The sequence below is a fragment of the Cebus imitator genome, unplaced genomic scaffold (genome assembly GCF_001604975.1).
Source record: "Cebus imitator isolate Cc_AM_T3 unplaced genomic scaffold, Cebus_imitator-1.0 Scaffold9, whole genome shotgun sequence".
NCBI lineage: Eukaryota > Metazoa > Chordata > Mammalia > Primates > Cebidae > Cebus > Cebus imitator.
In genome coordinates, this window is record NW_016107324.1 from 7,225,642 (window position 1) to 7,245,328 (window position 19,687).

At 40.8% G+C, this 19,687-nt stretch overlaps 1 protein-coding gene across 2 annotated transcripts in view; it reads left to right on the top strand.

Moving 5' to 3' along the window:
- Positions 1 to 17,782: 17,782 nt before the first annotated feature.
- Positions 17,783 to 19,687, top strand: part of SECISBP2L (SECIS binding protein 2 like) — a 56,859-nt gene continuing 54,954 nt past the window's right edge. For both annotated transcript variants that reach the window (XM_017544958.1, XM_017544962.2), the window contains exon 1: positions 17,783 to 18,067. In XM_017544958.1, coding sequence (XP_017400447.1) covers positions 18,044 to 18,067 — 24 coding nt within the window. In that variant the 5' untranslated portion in view covers positions 17,783 to 18,043. The remainder of the gene's footprint in view (positions 18,068 to 19,687) is intronic.

A 19,687-nucleotide genomic window follows, 5' to 3' on the forward strand; every position in this document is an offset into this window, starting at 1 on the left:
ATAGATACAAAAATCTTCAATAAAATACTGACAAGCCGATTGCAACAGCACATCAAAAACTTATCCACCATGATCAAGTAGGCTTCATCCCAGGGATGCAAGGCTGGTTCAACATATGCAAGTCTATAAACGTAATTCACCACATAAACAGAACCAAAGGCAAAAACCACATGATTATCTCAATTGATGCAGAGAAGGCCTTTGACAAAATTCAACAGCCTTTATGCTGAAAACCCTCAATAAGCTAGGTATTGATGGAACGTATCTCAAAGTAATAAAAGCTATCTACGACAAACCAACAGCCAATATCATACTGAATGGGCAAAAGCTGGAAGCATTCCCCATGAAATCTGGCACTAGACAAGGATGCCCTCTCTCACCACTCCTATTCAATATAGTACTAGAAGTTCTAGCCAGAGCAATCAGGCAAGAAAAAGAAATAAGGGTATTCAAATAAGAAAGGAGGAAGTCAAATTGTCTCTATTTGCAGATGACATGATTGTATATCTAGAAGACCCCATCGTCTCAGCCCAAAAGCTCCTGAAACTGATAAGCAACTTCAGCAAAGTTTCAGGATACAAAATCAATGGGCAAAAGTCACATGCATTCCTATACACCAATAACAGACTTAAAGAGTTGTTTTCTTATGTACAAGTTCTTTTGCTTGCCATATTCAAATTCCAGCTCTCCTGCTTTCTATCTATGTAGGGATTTTGCGTAAGCTAATTAACATACCATAAGTCTCAGTTTCTCCTGGAAAAAAAAAAAAAAGACAGTAGTTTTTACCTCAAGAGCACTTGCTAAGGTTGGATGAAATGTTTTCTGTAAAGGGCTTAGCACTGTTTCTGGAACAATCCGTGTAAGCTCTTATTATTACTACTTGGTAAGAGGTCATTGTGAACAGCCTCTTATCATTCATTGTTCTTGATCACCGGGGGCTGTAGTTTTATTATTTATTTTAGAGACCATAAGCAGTTCAAAGCCTGTGAATCATGACCTGTTAGAGTTTGGCACAGCTGGGAATCTGGAGACCCTGTGGTCAGCTGGCAAGCGAATGGCCTGCCTGTTACAAGCCAATGTGAAGAAGTGGTACAGGTCAGCCAGAAGCGACAAGACCAGGATTGCTGCAGTTGTCTTCCTTAAGAGTTCTGCCAGCTCTGATTGAGGATGGACTGGAGAAGAGGCAGGGATTTTATAAGCAGGTGTATTTTCTGAGCGACTTTGATATCGATGGGTCTTTTGAGATTAAAGCACCACATGATAGTATTGGTACCCTTCTCTGTATCTCCAAAACAATTTTAAAGTTCTATTTTATTATAAATAATTTCTTATTTCCCTCAATATTTATCTTATACTACCTTCTACCCCCAGGACCCAGATAACACAGGGCCTAGATCGTTTGGCAAGGGAGCATTAAGTTGATATAATTGTCCACGTGAAGATTCCAGCTATCCTTTAAATGGATGGAATTTATATTTTCGTGGGTATACCCTGTTCTGTTTTGGAGTCAGTGATGGGTCTCTGGATCAAGCCAAGTGATACATTCCACTGGGTTAGTCCTGGGCCTCATTTCTCACATTCCCCTTGACTATTTTAGGCTCTTCCTAACCTTCCAACCTCATTTACACAGGCCCCAGAGCAGGAGGCAGTGGTTTCTCCTACCCCATTTTTAGAGAATGGGCAGACACTCCATTGCAAAATAGGCCTGAGAACCTCCAAGTCACATAGATTAAAAACTATGTCACACGCACATAGATGAACAGAAAGTAGGAAATATTTTTCTTATGTTAGAAAGTTAAGTTGGTGGGTGATTTTTTTCTTTTTTATTTTGCTAGTATTGCTCTGATGTTATCTATGCAAAACACTTAAAACTCTTTAGGAAAAAAATTCTGTCATCTATAATACATGCTTCTGGTCCTGGTATTTTTTGGAGAAGGAATGTTTTCAGAGATGGTATCTCTGCTGGTTTTAGCTATTTAACTAGTTCTTGTTATTTTGCCTCTGAGATTGGTGATATAAGTCTTGCTTATCATTGGAAGCCTCAGGGAAACTTGATGATGCGCCAAGGTTAACAAGAGTTATACATTCACAGGTTGAGCTTCATAAATTTTGATTCCAAAAACCAGGTCCTGCTGATGAAGAAAACTCCTGCTGGTTCAGAAAGGACATTCCAGAAAGAATGTTAGGTTTGGGAAGCTGTGGATATGAGTCACTGACATGAAAAATCTAGATAGCTTGTTCACAAAGGTTTCTAAAGACAGACTGAAAAAAACATTGAGGTGTTTTTTTTTAAATATTAAAAATAGAGACGAGGTTTCACCATTTTGGCCAGGCTGGTCTAGAACTCCTGGCCTCAAGTGATCTGCCAGCGTAGGCCACCCAAAGTGATGGGATTACAGGCATGAGCCACCATGCCTGGCCAGAAAACACTGAGTTTTGAAGGAGATTTTTCAATTTCAGATTGGATAGCATTTCTAAATGAAGGGGGACTATCAAAGATTTATAGTTTTTACTATCATAAGACAGCATCCTCTAGAGAAAGATTGAGATGTGGAATAGTTCATGAAGATGATGTGTTAGGCCAGGCACGGTGGCTCATGCATGTAATCCCAGCACTTTGAGAAGTCGAGGATGGCAGATCACTTAAGCTCAGGAGTTTGAGACCAGGCTGGGCAATATTGCAAAACCCTGTTTTTACAAAAAATACAAAAATTAACCTAGTGGGGGTGGTGTGAGCCTATAGTTCTGGCTACTGGGAGGCTGAGGTAGGGGGATCCCTTGGGCCTAGGAGGTTGCGGTGAGCCAAGGTGATGCCACTGCCCTCCAGCCTGGGTGACAGAATGAGACCCTGTCTAAAAAATAAAAAAGAAAACAATCTGAAGGGCATCATAGTAAATCTGGGAAGTTATTTCCTGTTTTTAGCTGGAATGGTCTGAAGACTTCAGAGCCATAAAAAGGAATGTCATGTCTAATTTTTAGCTGGTTCTCCAAGACCATTTATGTATTTAAGCATTCTTTTTCAACTCGCTCTTACCTAGATTATTCACAAGACAGATAATTATGAAGTTGATCTTACCATCCAAAAATCATTTTTTGATGTTATCGTCTTCTGTTTTCATTTTACTTACATGCATCTAATATTCTCAAAGGAGCTAGGGAGTTTTCCATTTAAATCAACCATTTAATTACCTGTCTTCCTTCTTCTGGTAAATGTCTGAGTCAGCTCTAAAGGCAACCCCATTTGTTCATTCAAAAAACACTGTTGAGTAATTTCTCGAGAAGTGTACACACTTAGAAAGGAAATAATTACATAAATAATTACACACAGCACACAAATAATTTCAGGCAGGATATGGCACAAGAAGCTAGAGGAATTTTGAGGAGGATCTGTTTCATCCAGGAAATGAAGAAAATGATTTTCAATATAAAAAGGACATACTAAGTAGGAAAAAGACTGTGTGAACAAAGTCAGGGATGGGAGAAAGCACAGAATACATTTGGGACAGGCAGTGAGCCATCATTGAAGTTTGTAGACTAAGTAAAGTGCATGCTCAGAGCTTCCATTTGGAATAGCAGTAATAAATGTGTTCTGAGGGCTCGCTGTGTGCTAGGCAGTGTTCCAAGCACTGGGAATACTGAGTAATGGGCAAAACAAACAAAATCCTTGCCTTCCTGGAGTTTATATTTGAGATGAAAATGACAGTCAATAAACAAAAAAGACAAATATACAGCATTTTGGATGATGATAAGTGCTGTGGAAAAAAGATGAAAAGGAGAGGGAGTGTGTGTGTTTGCACGCTGTTTTCTTTATTTAAAATTTCAATAGCTTTGGGGGGGTATAAGTGGTTTTTGGTTACATGAATGAATTGTATAGTGGTGAAGCCTGAGATTTTAGTGCACACATCACCCAAGTAGTGTACATTATACCCAATATATAGTTTTCTAAATCTTTCACCCCCTCTTCCGTCTTCCTCCTTTTGAGTCTCCATAGTCCATTAAATCACTATGTATTGCACAGTATTGCATGCTACTTTAAAGAAGGTGGTCAGGAAAGGCCTCACTTCAAGGTCACATTTAAGAAAAGGCCTGAAGTGAGGGCTTGAGCCATTTGGATTAACTGGGGGAAGAGAGGTCCTGCCAGTGGAAGCAGCAAGGCCAAGGGATCTCAAGATGAGCGTGTGCTTAGAATGACAAGGGAACAGCAAGGAGTGAGCAAGTGAACAGCAAGTGAGTGAAGAGTAGGAATTAAGGCCAGAGGCGTAGTAGGGGCTTAATCATAGGGACCTCAACAGGCACTCTAAGGACTTGGGCTTTTACTCTGAGATGGGATGCTCCATTGGAGTGCCTTGGAAGAGAGGATTGGGAGATTATCTGCTCCAGAGATTCTGGAACAGATTTAATCGGTCTAAGAGGGGCCTGAGCATTCTAACTTTAAAAGTGCCACAGACTGAGAACCACTCCTTTAGTGCTTGCAATGTGTTCTCACATTCATTACCTCAACTTGAACCTCTCAACAGCCCCATGCATTGTACAGATGAGGAAACTGAGGACCAGTGAAGCATAAGTGACTTTCGAGGGTACATGGACTGAAATGGGTATAGAGAAAATTTAAACCCAGGTTATCAAGTCTTAGTCTAGTAGTGCTCTTTCCATCATTACACTTACATTATCAATGGAATCTTTTTCCTTTTTTCTTATCAGTTTGCCACTAGTTTATAGGAATTTTGGTGGATTCATCTTATGTGCTGAAAACATAGAGATATCTCTAATAATTTTTGATTCATACTAACTTTATTCAGGTTTGATTCCATGGTCTGACACCCTAACCCTCCCCTTGTCATTAGATCATGTTACTCTCCTGAAAATGATGAGAGATAGATGCTCCAGTTCAGCTGTGTTCTGGCCTCACTATTTGCCCAAAATTTGTTTTTCAGCTTCACCCTCAGCATTGGCCTTTGGAAGGTCGAATTGTCAAATTTCTATTTCACCTTTTGGCAAGTCTAAACTTGGTATGACCTTCCCATCAGGTGATCTCACTGAGTAACCATTATATCTAATCAGCATAACTATGTAAATTATAAGAACAAAGTATGTTAGTCAGAGTTAGTGTTAATATATGAATATGCACTTTCAAATATAGGTAAGCATTTTGGATGTATTTCCTCATGTTGAAATTCTATTAATGGCTTAATATAAACCTCAGGAATAATGGTAATTGTGAAAGTTGTTAATTTTATGCAAAATTGTAGAACTTCCAAGTAGTTAAGTAGGAAAATAATTGAAAATTAATATAATTATACAAAAGATGGGCTACATAAATTTAGGGAGAAAATTACATCTTTTTGAACCACCAATATACATACAACGTAATTAACAATAAAAGGCATGCAGAAATAAATACATATTAAAAAGTAAAACTTTAATTGAGAGTAACAATCTTAGGTGTGCATCTGAAAATATCCACAAAGCATCTTCTTCAAGCACAGTGCAAACTTCAGTTTCTAGGGGGTTTCAATGAAATAGAATCATGTTCATTGGCCAAATCTTTGAAGAGCAGGTAAGACTTAGTTCCTGTTAGAAAGGAAGGGAAGCTTCATAACAGACGATGACATCACTATCGGAAGTATCCTATACTAGGAGGGCTAGCCAAAAATAATCTTGCTCGTCATCTGACTTTGGTTAATAGTAGACTTTCATATTTAAAATCGCAATGTGCGGTATTATGACTATAGGAACACTGATAAAGCTAAGAAATTGTTCCTGTATTATTTCAAACTTCTGAAGTTTGATTCCTGCTAAATAAGAAATCATGTTTAACCTTCTTCTTGGTATATATTTTTATGGATATGTTATTAGTATATGTTCTAAAATTATATGAGATTCCTAAAATTCTTATATGTCTTGGTATACATTATCATTCATAGTTACAGTTAGTATGTTTAATTATTGTAGGCCAGAAATAACCAAATTTCCTCATCAATTGTGTCTTTAATTATGACCATTTTAAGTCTTGTTTCCAGTTAATTGCTTAATTCTGATGCATTTTCTGAAAGCTACTTAGAAGCAAGTAAAATCCTAGAGTACTGTGTCTTTAAGGAGGCTCATGGTAAGGATGGAAAGGACCCTGAGAAGCACTCTTGAATACAGGGCTCTGATAACCTTAGGATCATATGATTTGGACTGAGTAAGAATTCCTAGAACTGTCATGAAGAGACTGACTGATTCATAAAACTGCTAGCCCAAGCAGGACAAGAATTGATTGAATATCAAGAAAAAATTTTGCCAAATGTTATGCAAAATGAGCCAGTACTGAAATTGTTAAGAAATTCAACTTAAATGAACTCCATGGGCCAAGCCAAATTACCTACCATAACTGATTTATTAAACAGCACTGTGCACAAAATTGGTATTTAGGAATGACAAAAATCCAATGTTAAGTACAGAATCATGGATGGCTGCCTGGTACTTCCTGAGTGCTTACAGCATCCATTTATTATTATTATTATTATTATTATTTTATTTTATTTATTTATTTTTTTGAGACGGGGTTTCGCCCTTGTTACCCAGGCTGGAGTGCAATGGCGCGATCTCAGCTCACCACAACCTCCGCCTCCTGGGTTCAGGCAATTCTCCTGCCTCAGCCTCCTGAGTAGCTGGGATTACAGGCACGCACCACCATGCCCAGCTAATGTTTTGTATTTTTAGTAGAGATGGGTTTCACCATGTTGACCAGGATGGTCTTGATCTCTTGACCTCGTGATCCACCCGCCTCGGCCTCCCAAAGTGCTGGGATTATAGGCATGAGCCACTGCGCCCGGCCCCATTTTTTATTATTTATTTATTTATTTGTTTTTATTGAGATGGAGTCTCTCTCTTGTCTCCCAGGCTGGAGTGCAGTGACCCGACCTTCGCTCACCACAACCTCCTGCCTCCCGGTTCAAGCGGTTCTCCTGCCTCAGCCTCCTGAGTGCTGGAACTACAGGCGCTTGCCACCACGCCTGGCTGATTTTTTTCTATTTTTAGTAGAGACGAGGTTTCACCATGCTACCCAGGATGGTCTCAATCTCCTGATCTCATGATCCACCGGCCTTGGCCTCCCAAAGTGCTGGGATTACAGGTGTGAGCCATCGCACCTGACCAGCTTCCATTATTAAAAGCTCTATACTCTATGACTCATCAGGAAAGAGATAAAATGATCCAAATTGTATGTGTGTGTGTGTGTGTGTGTGTGTGTGTGTGTGTGGTGACTATTCTAAATTGCTAAAATGGCTTATGATCAATGTTTAGTTTGTCAAATTCAAAATTAAGGGAAAATATCAAAATTTCAGCTACATTTCTGCTACATGATGAGCCATTTGAATATTTAGGGGAGATTTCATTCAATTGCCATTTTCTACTCACGTTTTCTGATTGTATAGAAGCTTTCCCATGCAAGAAGGCTAATGCTATAAGAGTAGCTAAAAGGTTATTTAAAAATGTGTTTCCTTCATGGGGAATTCTGAAGAAATCTCCAGTGATGGAGGTACTTATTTCACTGGACAGGTTGTAGAACAGTTAAATAAGGTATTATAGCATTAGGCAAAGCTAAGTGCATCAATTGGATTGCCTTGGTCCAAAGTGTTGAAGATTAATGGCAATGAGATCCACTTCCAGAGGAAAACGTAAGTTGACCCCTTATGCCACAGTCACTGGAAGCCTATGCCCCTAATAATAGAACATCTTATCTCTTCCAGTCCTATACTCTGATATGACTAATTGCTGCAAGGCTTTAATGCATTATGTCAAAGTGTATTTTAGCCAGGCAAAGGAAGTTTTAATGACCCATTGACTCAGGATAATTAAACTATTGATGATATAGAACCAAGATACTGGGTCTTCTGGAAGTGAAGAGAAGGATTGCTTTTACCACCCACACTGAAGCAAAACTTTGGGACTGCAAACCCTGATTCCATAGTCTCATAACTCAAAACAGCCCTTCCGGATTCTTGGGATTGTATACCAAGAGTCCCCCTAGCAGACACTGGTCCATGGCCTGTTAGGAACCTGGCCGTACAGCAGGAGGTGAGCAGTGGGCAAGCAAGTGAAGCGTCCTCTGTATTTACAGCTGCTCCCCATCTCTAGCATTACTGCCTGAGCCCCGCCTCCTGTCAGATCAGCAGCAGCATTAGATTCTCAGGAACGTGAACCCCATTGTGAGCTGTGCACACGAGGGATCTAAGTTACATGCTCCTTATAAGAATCTAAAGCCTGATGATCTGTTACTGTCCCCCATCACCCCCACATGGGACCTTATAGTTCAATGGTCCCCAACCTTTTGGGTCTCAGGGACTGGTTTCATGGAAAACAATCTTTCCATGGATGTGAGTGGCATGGAGGGGGCAGATGGTTTTGGGATGAAACTGTTCCACCTCAGATCATCAGGCATTAGATTCTCATAAGGAGCATACAACCTAGATCCCTCCCATGGGCAGTTCACAATAGGGTTCAGGCTCCTATGAGAATCTAATGCTGTTACTGATCGGACAGGAGGTGGGGCTTAGGCGGGTCATGCTTGCTTGTCTGCTGCTCACCTCCTGCTGTGCCGCCTGGTTCCTAACAGGCCACAGACTGGTACCAGTCCACAGCCTGGGGTTGAGGACCCCTGGTCTAGTTGCAGGAAAACAAGCTCAAGGTTCCCGCTGATTCTATATTATGGTGAGTTGTGTAATTATTTTTATTATATATCACAATGTAATAAGAGAAATAAAGTACACAACAAATGTAATGTGCTTGAATCATCCCAAAATCATCCCCCACCCCCAGGTTCGTGGAAAAATTGTCTTCCACAAAACCAGTCCCTCGTGCCAAAAAGTTTGGGGACTGCTACAGACTAGCTATTGGAGACCTTAAGGTAATTTTCTCCCCAGAAGCAGACAGAATCCTAGACATGAAGAACTTTCTCAAGTTCATGCATCAAGGCCCTGCTATCATGTGACTCTTCTTTTTGCTTATGCCTCTATGATCAATAGAACCAGAAAGGTGCTTTGGGTGTACCCATAGGGTATACTTTTATGTATGGAGGATTTTACAGCTAATTTTATACACGGGAAACCTTATGCTTTAATACAGCAGCCCCCCAACCTCTTTGGCACCAGGGAGTGGTTTCATGGAAGACAATTTTTCCATGGACTGAGAGTGTAGGGTGTTTGTGGTGACGGTTTTGGAAAGAAACTGTTCCACCTCAGATTATTGGGCATTAGGGTCTCAAAGAATGTGCATCCTAGATCCTTTGCATGTGCAGTTCACAGTGAAGTTCTCACTCTTAGGAGAATCTAATGCTGCCACTGATCTGATAGGAGGCAGGGCTCAGGCGGTAATGCTTGCTCACCCACTGCCCACTTCCTGCTGTGCAACCAAGTTTCTAACAGGCCCCGGGCTGGTACAAGTTCGTGGCCCAGGGGTTGGGAACTCCTGCCTTAAGAAATAGAAGATGAGGGGCCAATGCGTGCTACGATTTTTTTTTTTTTTTTTTTTTTTTTTTAGAAATGGGGGTCTCACTCCATCCAGGCTGGAGTGAAGTGGTGCAATCACAGTTCACTGCAGCCTTTACCTGCCAGACTCAAGCAATCCTCCCACTTCAGCCTCCTGAGTAGCTGGGACTACAGGCATGCATAAGTATGAGGGAAGCTGTTCTCTTTCCGGGTCCACAAGGGGGACATAGTTTTAAGGGCAAGAACTTCCCAGCGCCATGCCCCGTTCCTATCTCTCTCCATCCAGGATATTTAACGGTCTCTGTTTTATATTTTCGCACACACGGGAAGAACAAAAGGTCAATCACTCCAGCGGAAGTTTAAGGGAACTCTTTTCATTGGCCTAGGAACTTGGAGAAGGAGGGAATTCCTCCAAGGTTAAAAGTCCTCGCCTCCATTTTCTGGGCAGATTTTCCCTCTGGAGTCCCCTTCCACAATCTCTTATGGAAGCATCTCTCTCTATTCCCTTCCACTCAGTGTGGAAGCTACTTTCCTCTCCTGGATTTCACCTTTCTGGATTATCTTACTCAGGGTGAGAGGAGCTTTCCCTCTCTGGTTTTCCTCCTTCTGGGAACCCTTCTCACTCAGTGTGAGAGTGGCTTTTCTTTCTCTCACTCAGTGTGAGAGTTAGCTGTTTCTTTCTCTCTTCTCCTTTTTCTCTTTCTCTACCTAAATAAATCACTTTTCTGCAAAAGCTTTTTGGTCTTGTATTTACAAATGCACTGCACCGTGGTCCCCTCTCTTATTCTTGAGAGAGCAAGAGACCAAGAACCTACAATGTTCTCTTGGGGGAGCTGTGCCTCCCTGGCACTCCAAAATCTGGTCACAAGTACACGTGGCTTTAAAAAAATTTTTTTTCATTTATTTTTGTAGAGGTGAGGTCTCACTATGTTGCCCAGGTTGATCTTAAACTACTTGGTTCAAGTGATCCTCATGCCTCAGCCTTCCAAAGTGCTGGGATTACAGGCATGAGCCACTGTGCCCAGTTGGACTAGGAATTTTAATGGTACCTTTGTTGCTCCACCAACAGTCAAAAACAGAACCTTGGTCCACTCCTCTTAACATACGTCGTGGATTAAAGAGAACATTGCCTAGAGGACTTCGCCTTTCTGGATGGGCATCGTTGTTAGGTCTTTTTTTTGTGTGGCATGGAGTAAATATAAGTCAGACAATGATTAGAAATATGTTCCTCGTAATAGGCTTTATAGAAGATTTCACTGCGAAGGCTATGGTTGCACAACAAACTTTAAAATATTCTCTTGCTAAATTGTGCTAAATGACAGAATTACTCTAGATTATTTCCGATTGAACAGGGAAGGATCTGCAGGTACTGACACTTCTTGTTGTATATGGGTGAATACATCAGGTTTTATAGAGGCTCAGCTGCAGTGGATTAACAAACAGACTGGTTGGTTAAAACAAGTAGATTCTTCATCAGCTCATTCTTAGATCTATTTGATTTTAGTTGGCTCAGTTGGTGAGGACCCTGGCTAGGGAGCATATTCCCAACTCTTGGTATTATCCTTCTGATAATCATAAGAGTATCCCTGGTGCACTGTATTTTCTCCAAAGTTTTAAATGATTGAATATAGCCATCTGTAGAATGTCAAATGGCCTCCCTTTTACTGGAATGACAAGAACTCAAAGCAATGAGTGACCATGAAGACATTGTAACTTATGAATGATGTACTGTGACTGGAAATCCAAAATGATGGTAACTGGGAGTAGTGCTAAACTCTAAATTTTGGTCATACTCACTTAGGTGAGAACTTGAGCAAAAGAGGGGAATTATTAATCAAAATTATGGGAGGCCATTGTTCTAGACAGAGCTATTGCAGTAGGCGCCAACAGACCAGAGCAAACCAGCAAGAACTCACTCATACTAAATGCTGCATAATCAAAGTGAAACGTGACAGAAGCAGATAGATTCCAAAACAGATCAGTTTTTTTTCTCCTGAAAACAAGAGATTCTAATAAGGAAATTCTCTCTGCTCTAACCCTTGACATCAATGCCTAAAAGGATGAATTGTTAAATTAAGTTAAAGCTGCCTCTTTACACATATAGTGAACTGTCACCTAACTGGACATGTAAACAGACTATAACTTACTCTTGTACTAATCGTGCAGTTTCAGCCAATCATAGGTGGCCAACTGTTCAAACTGTGTTCAAATAAGACAAGTACCAAGCTGTAACTAATCCAGCTGTTTCTGTACCCCACTTCTATTTTCTGTACTTTACTTTCTGTAAGTATGATTGGATCATGTGGCAGACCTAGAGTCTCTCTGAGCCTCTTCCGGTTCTGGGGACCTGCTCAGTTGGCAAATCATTACTTGCTTAATTAAATTCTTAAATTTATTTTCTCTAAAGTTTCCCTTTTAACACTGCTAAATCTTTTAATAATAAAATTGTAATAATAATCCAATTTTTAAATAGTCATTTAGCTGTGTTTTTATATCCCAGAAGTACTAATTTTAACATTTGGCGATTCAGCATTCTGACAAAGTGTGAATTCAGTGCACTTCATTAAAATTCTCTAAATGGGTTTTTGACTTAAAGTTAAATCTAAATTCTTTACCATGGCTTGCAAATTTGTACAAAATCTGGCTTGGTCTAATCTTCCATTCTATCTATTGTCCATACTACTCACCCCCTCCGACTATTCACTATTCACACAGGTCTCGCTCTCTTTTCTGTTTCTACAATTTAAGACTTTCCACTCGTGGGACTTTTCCTTGTCTTTCCCCTATCTTTTTGTATTTCTCAAATCTCACATCAGATATCACCTCTTCAGTGTCCAGTCATCTAATATAGTCCACTTCTCCCTCCTAGGGACTTTTTGCCCTGCGTCCCAGCCACTCTACCGTGGCTAAAAGGGACAAAGGTACAGCTAAAGCTGTGGCTTCAGAGGGTGTAAGCCCCAAGATTTGACAGCTTCCATGTGGTATTGAACCTGTGGGTGCACAGGAGTCAAGAACCGAGGTTTGGGAACCTAGACCTAGATTTCAGAGGATGTATGGAAATGCCTGGATGTCCAGGCAGAAGTTTGCTGCAGTGGCAGGGCACTCATGGAGAACCTCTGTTAGAGCAGTGTGGTAGGGAAATGTGGGGTGGGTGCCCTCACACAGAGTCCCCACTGAGGCACTGCCTAGTGGAGCTGTGAGAAGAGTACTACCATTCTCCAGACCCCAGAATGGTAGATCCACCAGCAGCTTGCACTGTGTGCCTGGAAAAGCTGCAGACATAACGCCAGCCCATGAAAGCAGCTGGGAAGGAGGCTGTACCCATAAAGCAACAGGGGCAGAGCTGCCCAAGACTATGGGAATCCACCTCTTGTATCGGCATGACCTGGATGTGAGACATGGAGTCAAAGGAGATCGGTTTGGAGCTTCAAGATTTGACTGCCCTGCTAGATTTCAGACTTGCATGGGGCCGGTAGCCCCTTTGCTTTGGCCAGCTTCTCCCATTTTGAATGGGTGTATTTACCCAATGCATGTATCCCCATTGTATCTAGGAGGTAACTAATTTGCTTTTGATTTTACAGGCTCATAGGCCAAGGGACTTGCCTTGTCTCAGATGAGACTTTGGACTCTGAGCTTCTGAGTTAATGCTGAAATGATTTAAGACTTTGGAGAACAGTTGGGAAGGCATGATTGGTTTTGAAAAGTGAGAACATGAGATTTGGGAGTGGCTGGGGTGGAATGATATGGTTGCCTGAAGCCATTTAAAATGGGAATCCAGTAAATAAGGCTGCCGTGCTGTTTTTCATAATTCAGTTATCTCCCACTGGATCCTCACCCACATCTCATCTTGAATTGTAGCTCCCATAATTCCATCATGTGTGGGAGGGACCCAGTGGGAGATAGCTGAATTATGGATATGGTTTCCCCCATCATGAGATCTGATTATTTTATAAAGGGAAACACCTTTTGTTTGGCTCTCATTCTCTTCTCTTGTCTGCCAGGACGTGAGAAATGCCTTTCACCTTCTCTGTGATTGTGAGGCCTCCCCACCCAGGTGGAACTGTAAGTCCATTAAACCTCTTTCCTTTGTAAATTGCCCAGTCTTGGTTATGTCTTTATCAGCAGCGTGAAAACAGACTAATAAAATGACTCATGAAGTGTACTGTTTTGTATACCTTATACATATCCACACCTCCCATGGACAAAAGGAGATGCTTTCTCTTACCTCAAGCTATGTGAGAGAAGCTTTCTGGGAAACACTTGGAGAACCAGATACATGCTGCCTGGAGTGTGGTAGGTTACAGAGACCTGAGAGAGACAGTGGGAACGATCTGCATTTTTGCCTATTGTAGCTATATGAATTTTTCCCAGGGCAAAGTGTACTGAAGTCTGCAATCAACTTTGACATTTACCAAAAATAAGACAAATTAATAGTTGGATAAAGGGAGGGAGGGAGAGATAGTGACGTGATAAATCAAGAATTACAAAATGACCCCAGGGATTAATGGGATCCCAGGAATTCTGCCTGAAGCCATTTTAAAAGGGCATCCAGCAAATAAGGCTGCCTTGCTGTTCCCCAAAGTGATCAAGCTGAGATTTAAACCCTCAGAAGCCTAAGGTCTGACGATAGGGTCAGAAATGATTGCTTTGAGATGATTTTCCTGCATGTCATAGCAATTAAACATCTGAGAAGCTCTGCCATCCTCCCCTTCATAGTCCAAACCTGGAGAAGTCTAAAAGCCTAATCAGAGAGTAGTTGAGGTAGAGGAGGTGGAGATAAATTGAAAGGTAGAAAACAAAACTCAGTGGACAAAGCCACACCCTACACCACAGGCTTCCAGCCTGAAGTAGGACTGAACTGGGGAAAATGAGAAGTTTTGACGTGAAATAAAGTTTGTGTGACCGTCATGAGATTTCATCCAAGGTAGAAAAAGAAATAGTCTTCAGAGAATTTGAAGGAACAGAAAAATAAACAATAACATTCTCCTTGCACCCTAATGAATCCTGCTCCTTGAATAAAATGTACATCCCTAACAAAACCCCAACCCTGGATGAAAGAATCCTGATTTAATATAATATTACAGTTCATTTATTCGGTAAATATTATTGGTCACCTGCTGCATGCTAGGCTTTGATATAGGTAGTAAGAGTAACAACAATGTAGAAGACAAAGAATTTAATGTAAGTAGAGAAGTTTTAAATGTCACTGGAGGTAATGGTGACATTCTATGTCTTGATAGAGATTTGAATTACATAGGTGTATGCATTTGTTAAAACTAGAATTCAGTATTTGATTATAGTTTTCTCTTTTGATGTAACATGTACATAAAATGATATGTACTTATCTTAACTATCTGTTTGCTGAGTTTTGACAAGTGCCTGGTCATCACAACACTACCTCCCTTTATTGTAAGCAGGTAACCTTGCCTCCTACATCACTGAGAAAACAGAAGACATTACACAGACATTCCCTCAACTTTCAGCATGAAACTTATAAATGTATCGAATCTGCACCCACATCGATCTTTTCTTCCTTTCCTCCGTTATAGTAGATAACATGCCCCTACTCCCATCAAAGGCCTATTTCTTCCCCTGGTATTTGTAACCCGTCCCCTCCACGCTTCTCAGAGGCCTTCATCTATTGGATTATCCCTCACATTCTGAACCCTCATCTCAAAGGATGAGCCTGTGTGAGTACTAAAGGCTGAATTTTCTCTTTCCTCAGAGTGCTAACATATGCCATATACTCTTCTTGAAACAATTTTCCCACTTCTCCTTTACTGATCATAACTCCTACTCACCCTTCAGGTCTTTGTGTAGATGCTATTTATTCAGATATCCCTTCCCTGTCCTTCCATCCCTTACCATGGCAGCACCTATTGTACTTCCTTTTTCATGACACCCATCTCACTTGTTCTATGCATGTCTTGCCCACAAGACAAGCATGGTCTCGTGTCTCATTAACTGCTGTATCTCTAGTATTTAGCATAGTACCTCATACATTAAATATTTATTGATGAATAAAATAATTAATTTGCATTCATTTATATCATCTGTAAAATGTAGTATTTTTAAAATGACTTCTTTTTTCACAGATTTTAATTTTTTATTTATTAGCTATTGCCATCTTTTTTAAGATTATATTAAATGAGAAAGGCATTGTGACATTTTTCTTATAATTCTTATCATTCTGTTCTTATAATTTTAAGGAATGTCTTGTACATAGAAGATTCTCAATGAAAACAATTTCACAGTCATAAAAATCCCATAATGTGGAAAGATCCTTGGGAATCCTATATTTAAATTTCCTCAGATCATTCCTCAGAAGAAGGAAGAAAAGCAGAAATACTATAGTATTTTTATGAGTGCCTTTCTCTTACCTTTTTACTCAGATGAGGGTATATTATGGCTATAGACCACCAGTAGAAAGACAATCTGAAAATTCAGTTATTTTATTTTTCAGTTGTGAAGGAGGACGGTCATCTGTTAGTTTACATAACTATTCCTTATAAATAACTTAGTTTTTCTGAGTAACCAACCCTAAATTCATTCAGCGTTCACTGAATCCCAACTAGGTGTGTGAGAGGCACTAGGAATTAACATTATGTTAACTGCACATATATGTACAAATGTTCATATACAAATGTTCATACACTTGCAATTTAAATACACATGCATTTATATTAAATTTGAGGAGGCAGAAGAGTTACTAAAATTAAATATATTTAAAATGTAAATATAAGTGGGTAAATATACATGTTTCTCCTTTCAAATTGTTTCTATTGCCAGCCTTGATGCAAGTCTTGCTGACACAATATAGCTCCTTTCAGCAGATCAATATACGATACAGGTTGAATGTCCCTTATCTGACATGCTTGAAAGCCTTAAGTGTTTCAGATTTTGGATTTTGGAAGATATGCATTATATTTACTGGTTGAGCATCTCTAATCTGAAAATTCAAAATCTGAAATGTTCCAATGAACATTACCCTTAAGCGTCAGGTCTGTGCTCAAGAAGTTTCTAATTTTGGAGCATTTGGAATTCAGAAGGGTTTGGGATTTCAAATTTTCCAATTAGAGATACCCAATTTGTACCAACATAAGTACAGCAAGGGGCCTTCACATAAGTCTCATATTGGAGTCTAATAACCAGACTAATAACCTAAACTAAAAAGGCAATTAGTCTTTACTGATGTCTCCTGAAGCATGACAAAGCAAATTTCTTAAAATCTCTTTCCCATTCCTAGCTGTGGATCTCCACACCAGTGCCCCAAACAGCAGCCATCTCAACTCTCTTCCTTCACTTAAGTGTAATTTAGCTTATACAGCTGTTCCTAGGTATTCGAGGTGGATATTGGCTCCAGGATCCCTGCTGATACCCAAATCCCTGAGTGCTAAATATCCTTATATAAAATGTTGTAGTATGTGCATATAATCTATGCATACCCTCCAATATACTTTAAATCATCTCTAGATTAGTTATAATACCTAATACAATGTAAATGCTTTGTAAACAGTTGCTAAATTGTATTATTTGTATTTTATTGTTGCACTTATTTCTTTTTTCCCCAAAATATTTCTATTTGCGGTTGTTTGAATCTTCACCGAGGGTGTGTGTGTTGGAGGGTGTGTCTGAGGAGATGTCTAGAAGGAATTTGCCATGCTAATAGTAGTGTCCAGTTTGAAGACAGTCTCTGCCCTTAAGGAGCTAAGGATCTGAAGATAAAATAATTACCTGCTGGGTGGTGTTATTTGGTACAGATCCTGCATAGAATTAGGAGTTCTGAGATGGGCGAGATTAGCCTGGATATAAGTCTAGAGGTGAACATGAACCCGGACAATGAATTAACTAATCAATAAATATTTGTGGGGCACTTCCTAGCAGGGCTTCTAACAGTCATTTTGTGTATGCGTTTTACATATGCATTTTTCTAGGGCAAGACTCCATTATTTTCAGAATATTCTCATTCCTTTATAGTCATGACTCCCTTTATTTGCGTAACATAAGGAAGGAGCAGATGTACAGTGGGCAGATAAAAGCTCTTTCAACATCACTAAGAGGTAGTTTCAGATCCTGAAGAGGTCTTTGAGGTCCAGGGTGACCTGGGTCCCAAGTGGTCTGACACTTCTCGTTTAACAGTCTCCGGAATGGAGTGCACTTCGGGGCACCTGCTCCTAAGCGTCTCCACCGGGCCTCAGCTTCTAGGCCAGCCCAGGTTCCTGCTACCCTGGCTGAGGCCATTTCCTGTCACTCCGCCCACTGCCCCTCTCTGCCTCCTCCCTACTCCGTTCCCTTCCATGCGCCTCCATTTCTAACTACGCCTCCCGTCCATTCAGGCCCTTCTCGGCTTCCGTCCCAGATGATCCCTCCCCGAGGCTGCCACCACCTCCTCCTCCTCTCGGAGTTGGAGCCGCCTCCTCGAACAGTGGCGTAGCCGAATCGGTGTCGCGGCCAGCTAGATAGGGGCGGAGGTCCGGAACCCAGTCTGGACCCGAGCGGGGGGCCATGGAGAAAGCGGCCCGAGGCGCTGTTTACATCGACTAGCGCGGGCCCGTTGCGGCTCTGCAGGCGCCATGGACCGAGCCCCCACGGAGCAGGTACGCAGGCTAGGGTTGGGCCCGCCGACCGGGGGTTGGGGTCGCCGCTCCCTCCCAGGCCAGGCCCAGGTCTTCGAACGTGGGGACCCAGCGGCCGGAGTCTTCAGGTTCCTGCAGTCGCAGACCCCCTCGCCTGGGAGCCTAGCTGCTCCCGGCTCTCCTTCATTGTTGTCTGGGACGCGGGGGCTTTTCCAGCCCTGATTACTTCCCAGACTGGGGGGCTCGCCGTTGCCGCTCCTCCCCGGCTTGGTGAAGGGGTCAAAAGGCTCCAAGTTGTCTGTGCTCTCCTGCGAGGAGGGCTTATAACTTCCAGCAGTCTCTCCCTTCCCCCATTCTTTTCAGCTGTGGAATGTGTTTTCGAGGTAGAAAGGCGTTTGAAGGCTTCTCACCCAGAAAGGCTGAGAGAATGTGTGGTAACTACAGATGAAGGGAAGCCACGGGCCTTTCAGATCTATGTCAGTTGAGCTAAGCATTGTTTTTGCAGTGGTTTTACGGAGGTGTTTCTTTTAAGAAACGATATTGCGATTTCCCCTTGTCCTTTTATCCAGTGATTTTGCAAAGAACTGTAATTAGTGTTTTTTTTTTAAAGCTAGCTTCTATTTTAAGGGTGTAAAGCATAGGCTTATTTTCGAAACCGTTTTCATATTCGCAAAGTAGTCCCTTTAGTGTTCTGTTTTGCTTTTAATTGCATCAAATTTCTGATTATCCATGCTAGTAGGTGCTGGGAGGCAGGGATAACGACATTGTTAAAAATAGTCGAAAACAATAGTTTTCCCCCCAGTATTTTCCACTCTTAAGATCTCTGCGAAAGGACTTAATTTGAAGTCCAAGTTTATTGACTCTCTCTTCCCTCATTGATGATTAGATGACGAAAGAAGAGGGGCTAGTAATTTTTGTCTATAAAATTTACGCATGGATAACTAGCACCTGAATTAATGAGATAAGATTTCCCAAATTCCTGTATATATATGCCTATATGTAGTTGAAGCCGGTTTGTATTTTGAAATCGGACTCTTAGCAGGCAAAGCACAGCTTCCTAGTTGTGTATACTTGTTTTTACACACTTTTTTTTTTTTTTTTAAAGAAAAGCTTTATGTGAATGTAACTCTGAAGACACAAATGAGTTTCATAAAGCAATACATGGAATTACCAAAGCGAAATTGATGTGGAGCCTCTTGGCAAATACACGTAGGCGTTTATGTGACCTAGAGTATTCTGTATACAGCCTATATCTAGTTTAAAAACGTTTTTGAAGACATCTATCAAAAATACGTGAGATTTCAAAGCCTGACAAATGAATATGAATTTTCCTTGAATCATTTCCTTGTATGTGTGTTATTAATGAAAGGGTTAAATTTTTGTTCCTTCACCAGGGTGCCAGAACTAAAACCAGTAATGCTACCTTATGTATACTTAGTTCCTTTCATCCTAGAGGAAATATAATTAACTAGTTAGATGGTAATTTTTAGCATAGCTGTTTGTGATTATCTTAGCAGCAAGTGCTGTGAGCAAATTATTTAAACTAGAGAGCCTTTTCCTCTTTCACCCCACATTTTTCCAAAGTCCACGACCTATTAAAACCTTGTAGAAATTTAAGAACTAGGGAAAAAACATGGAAGA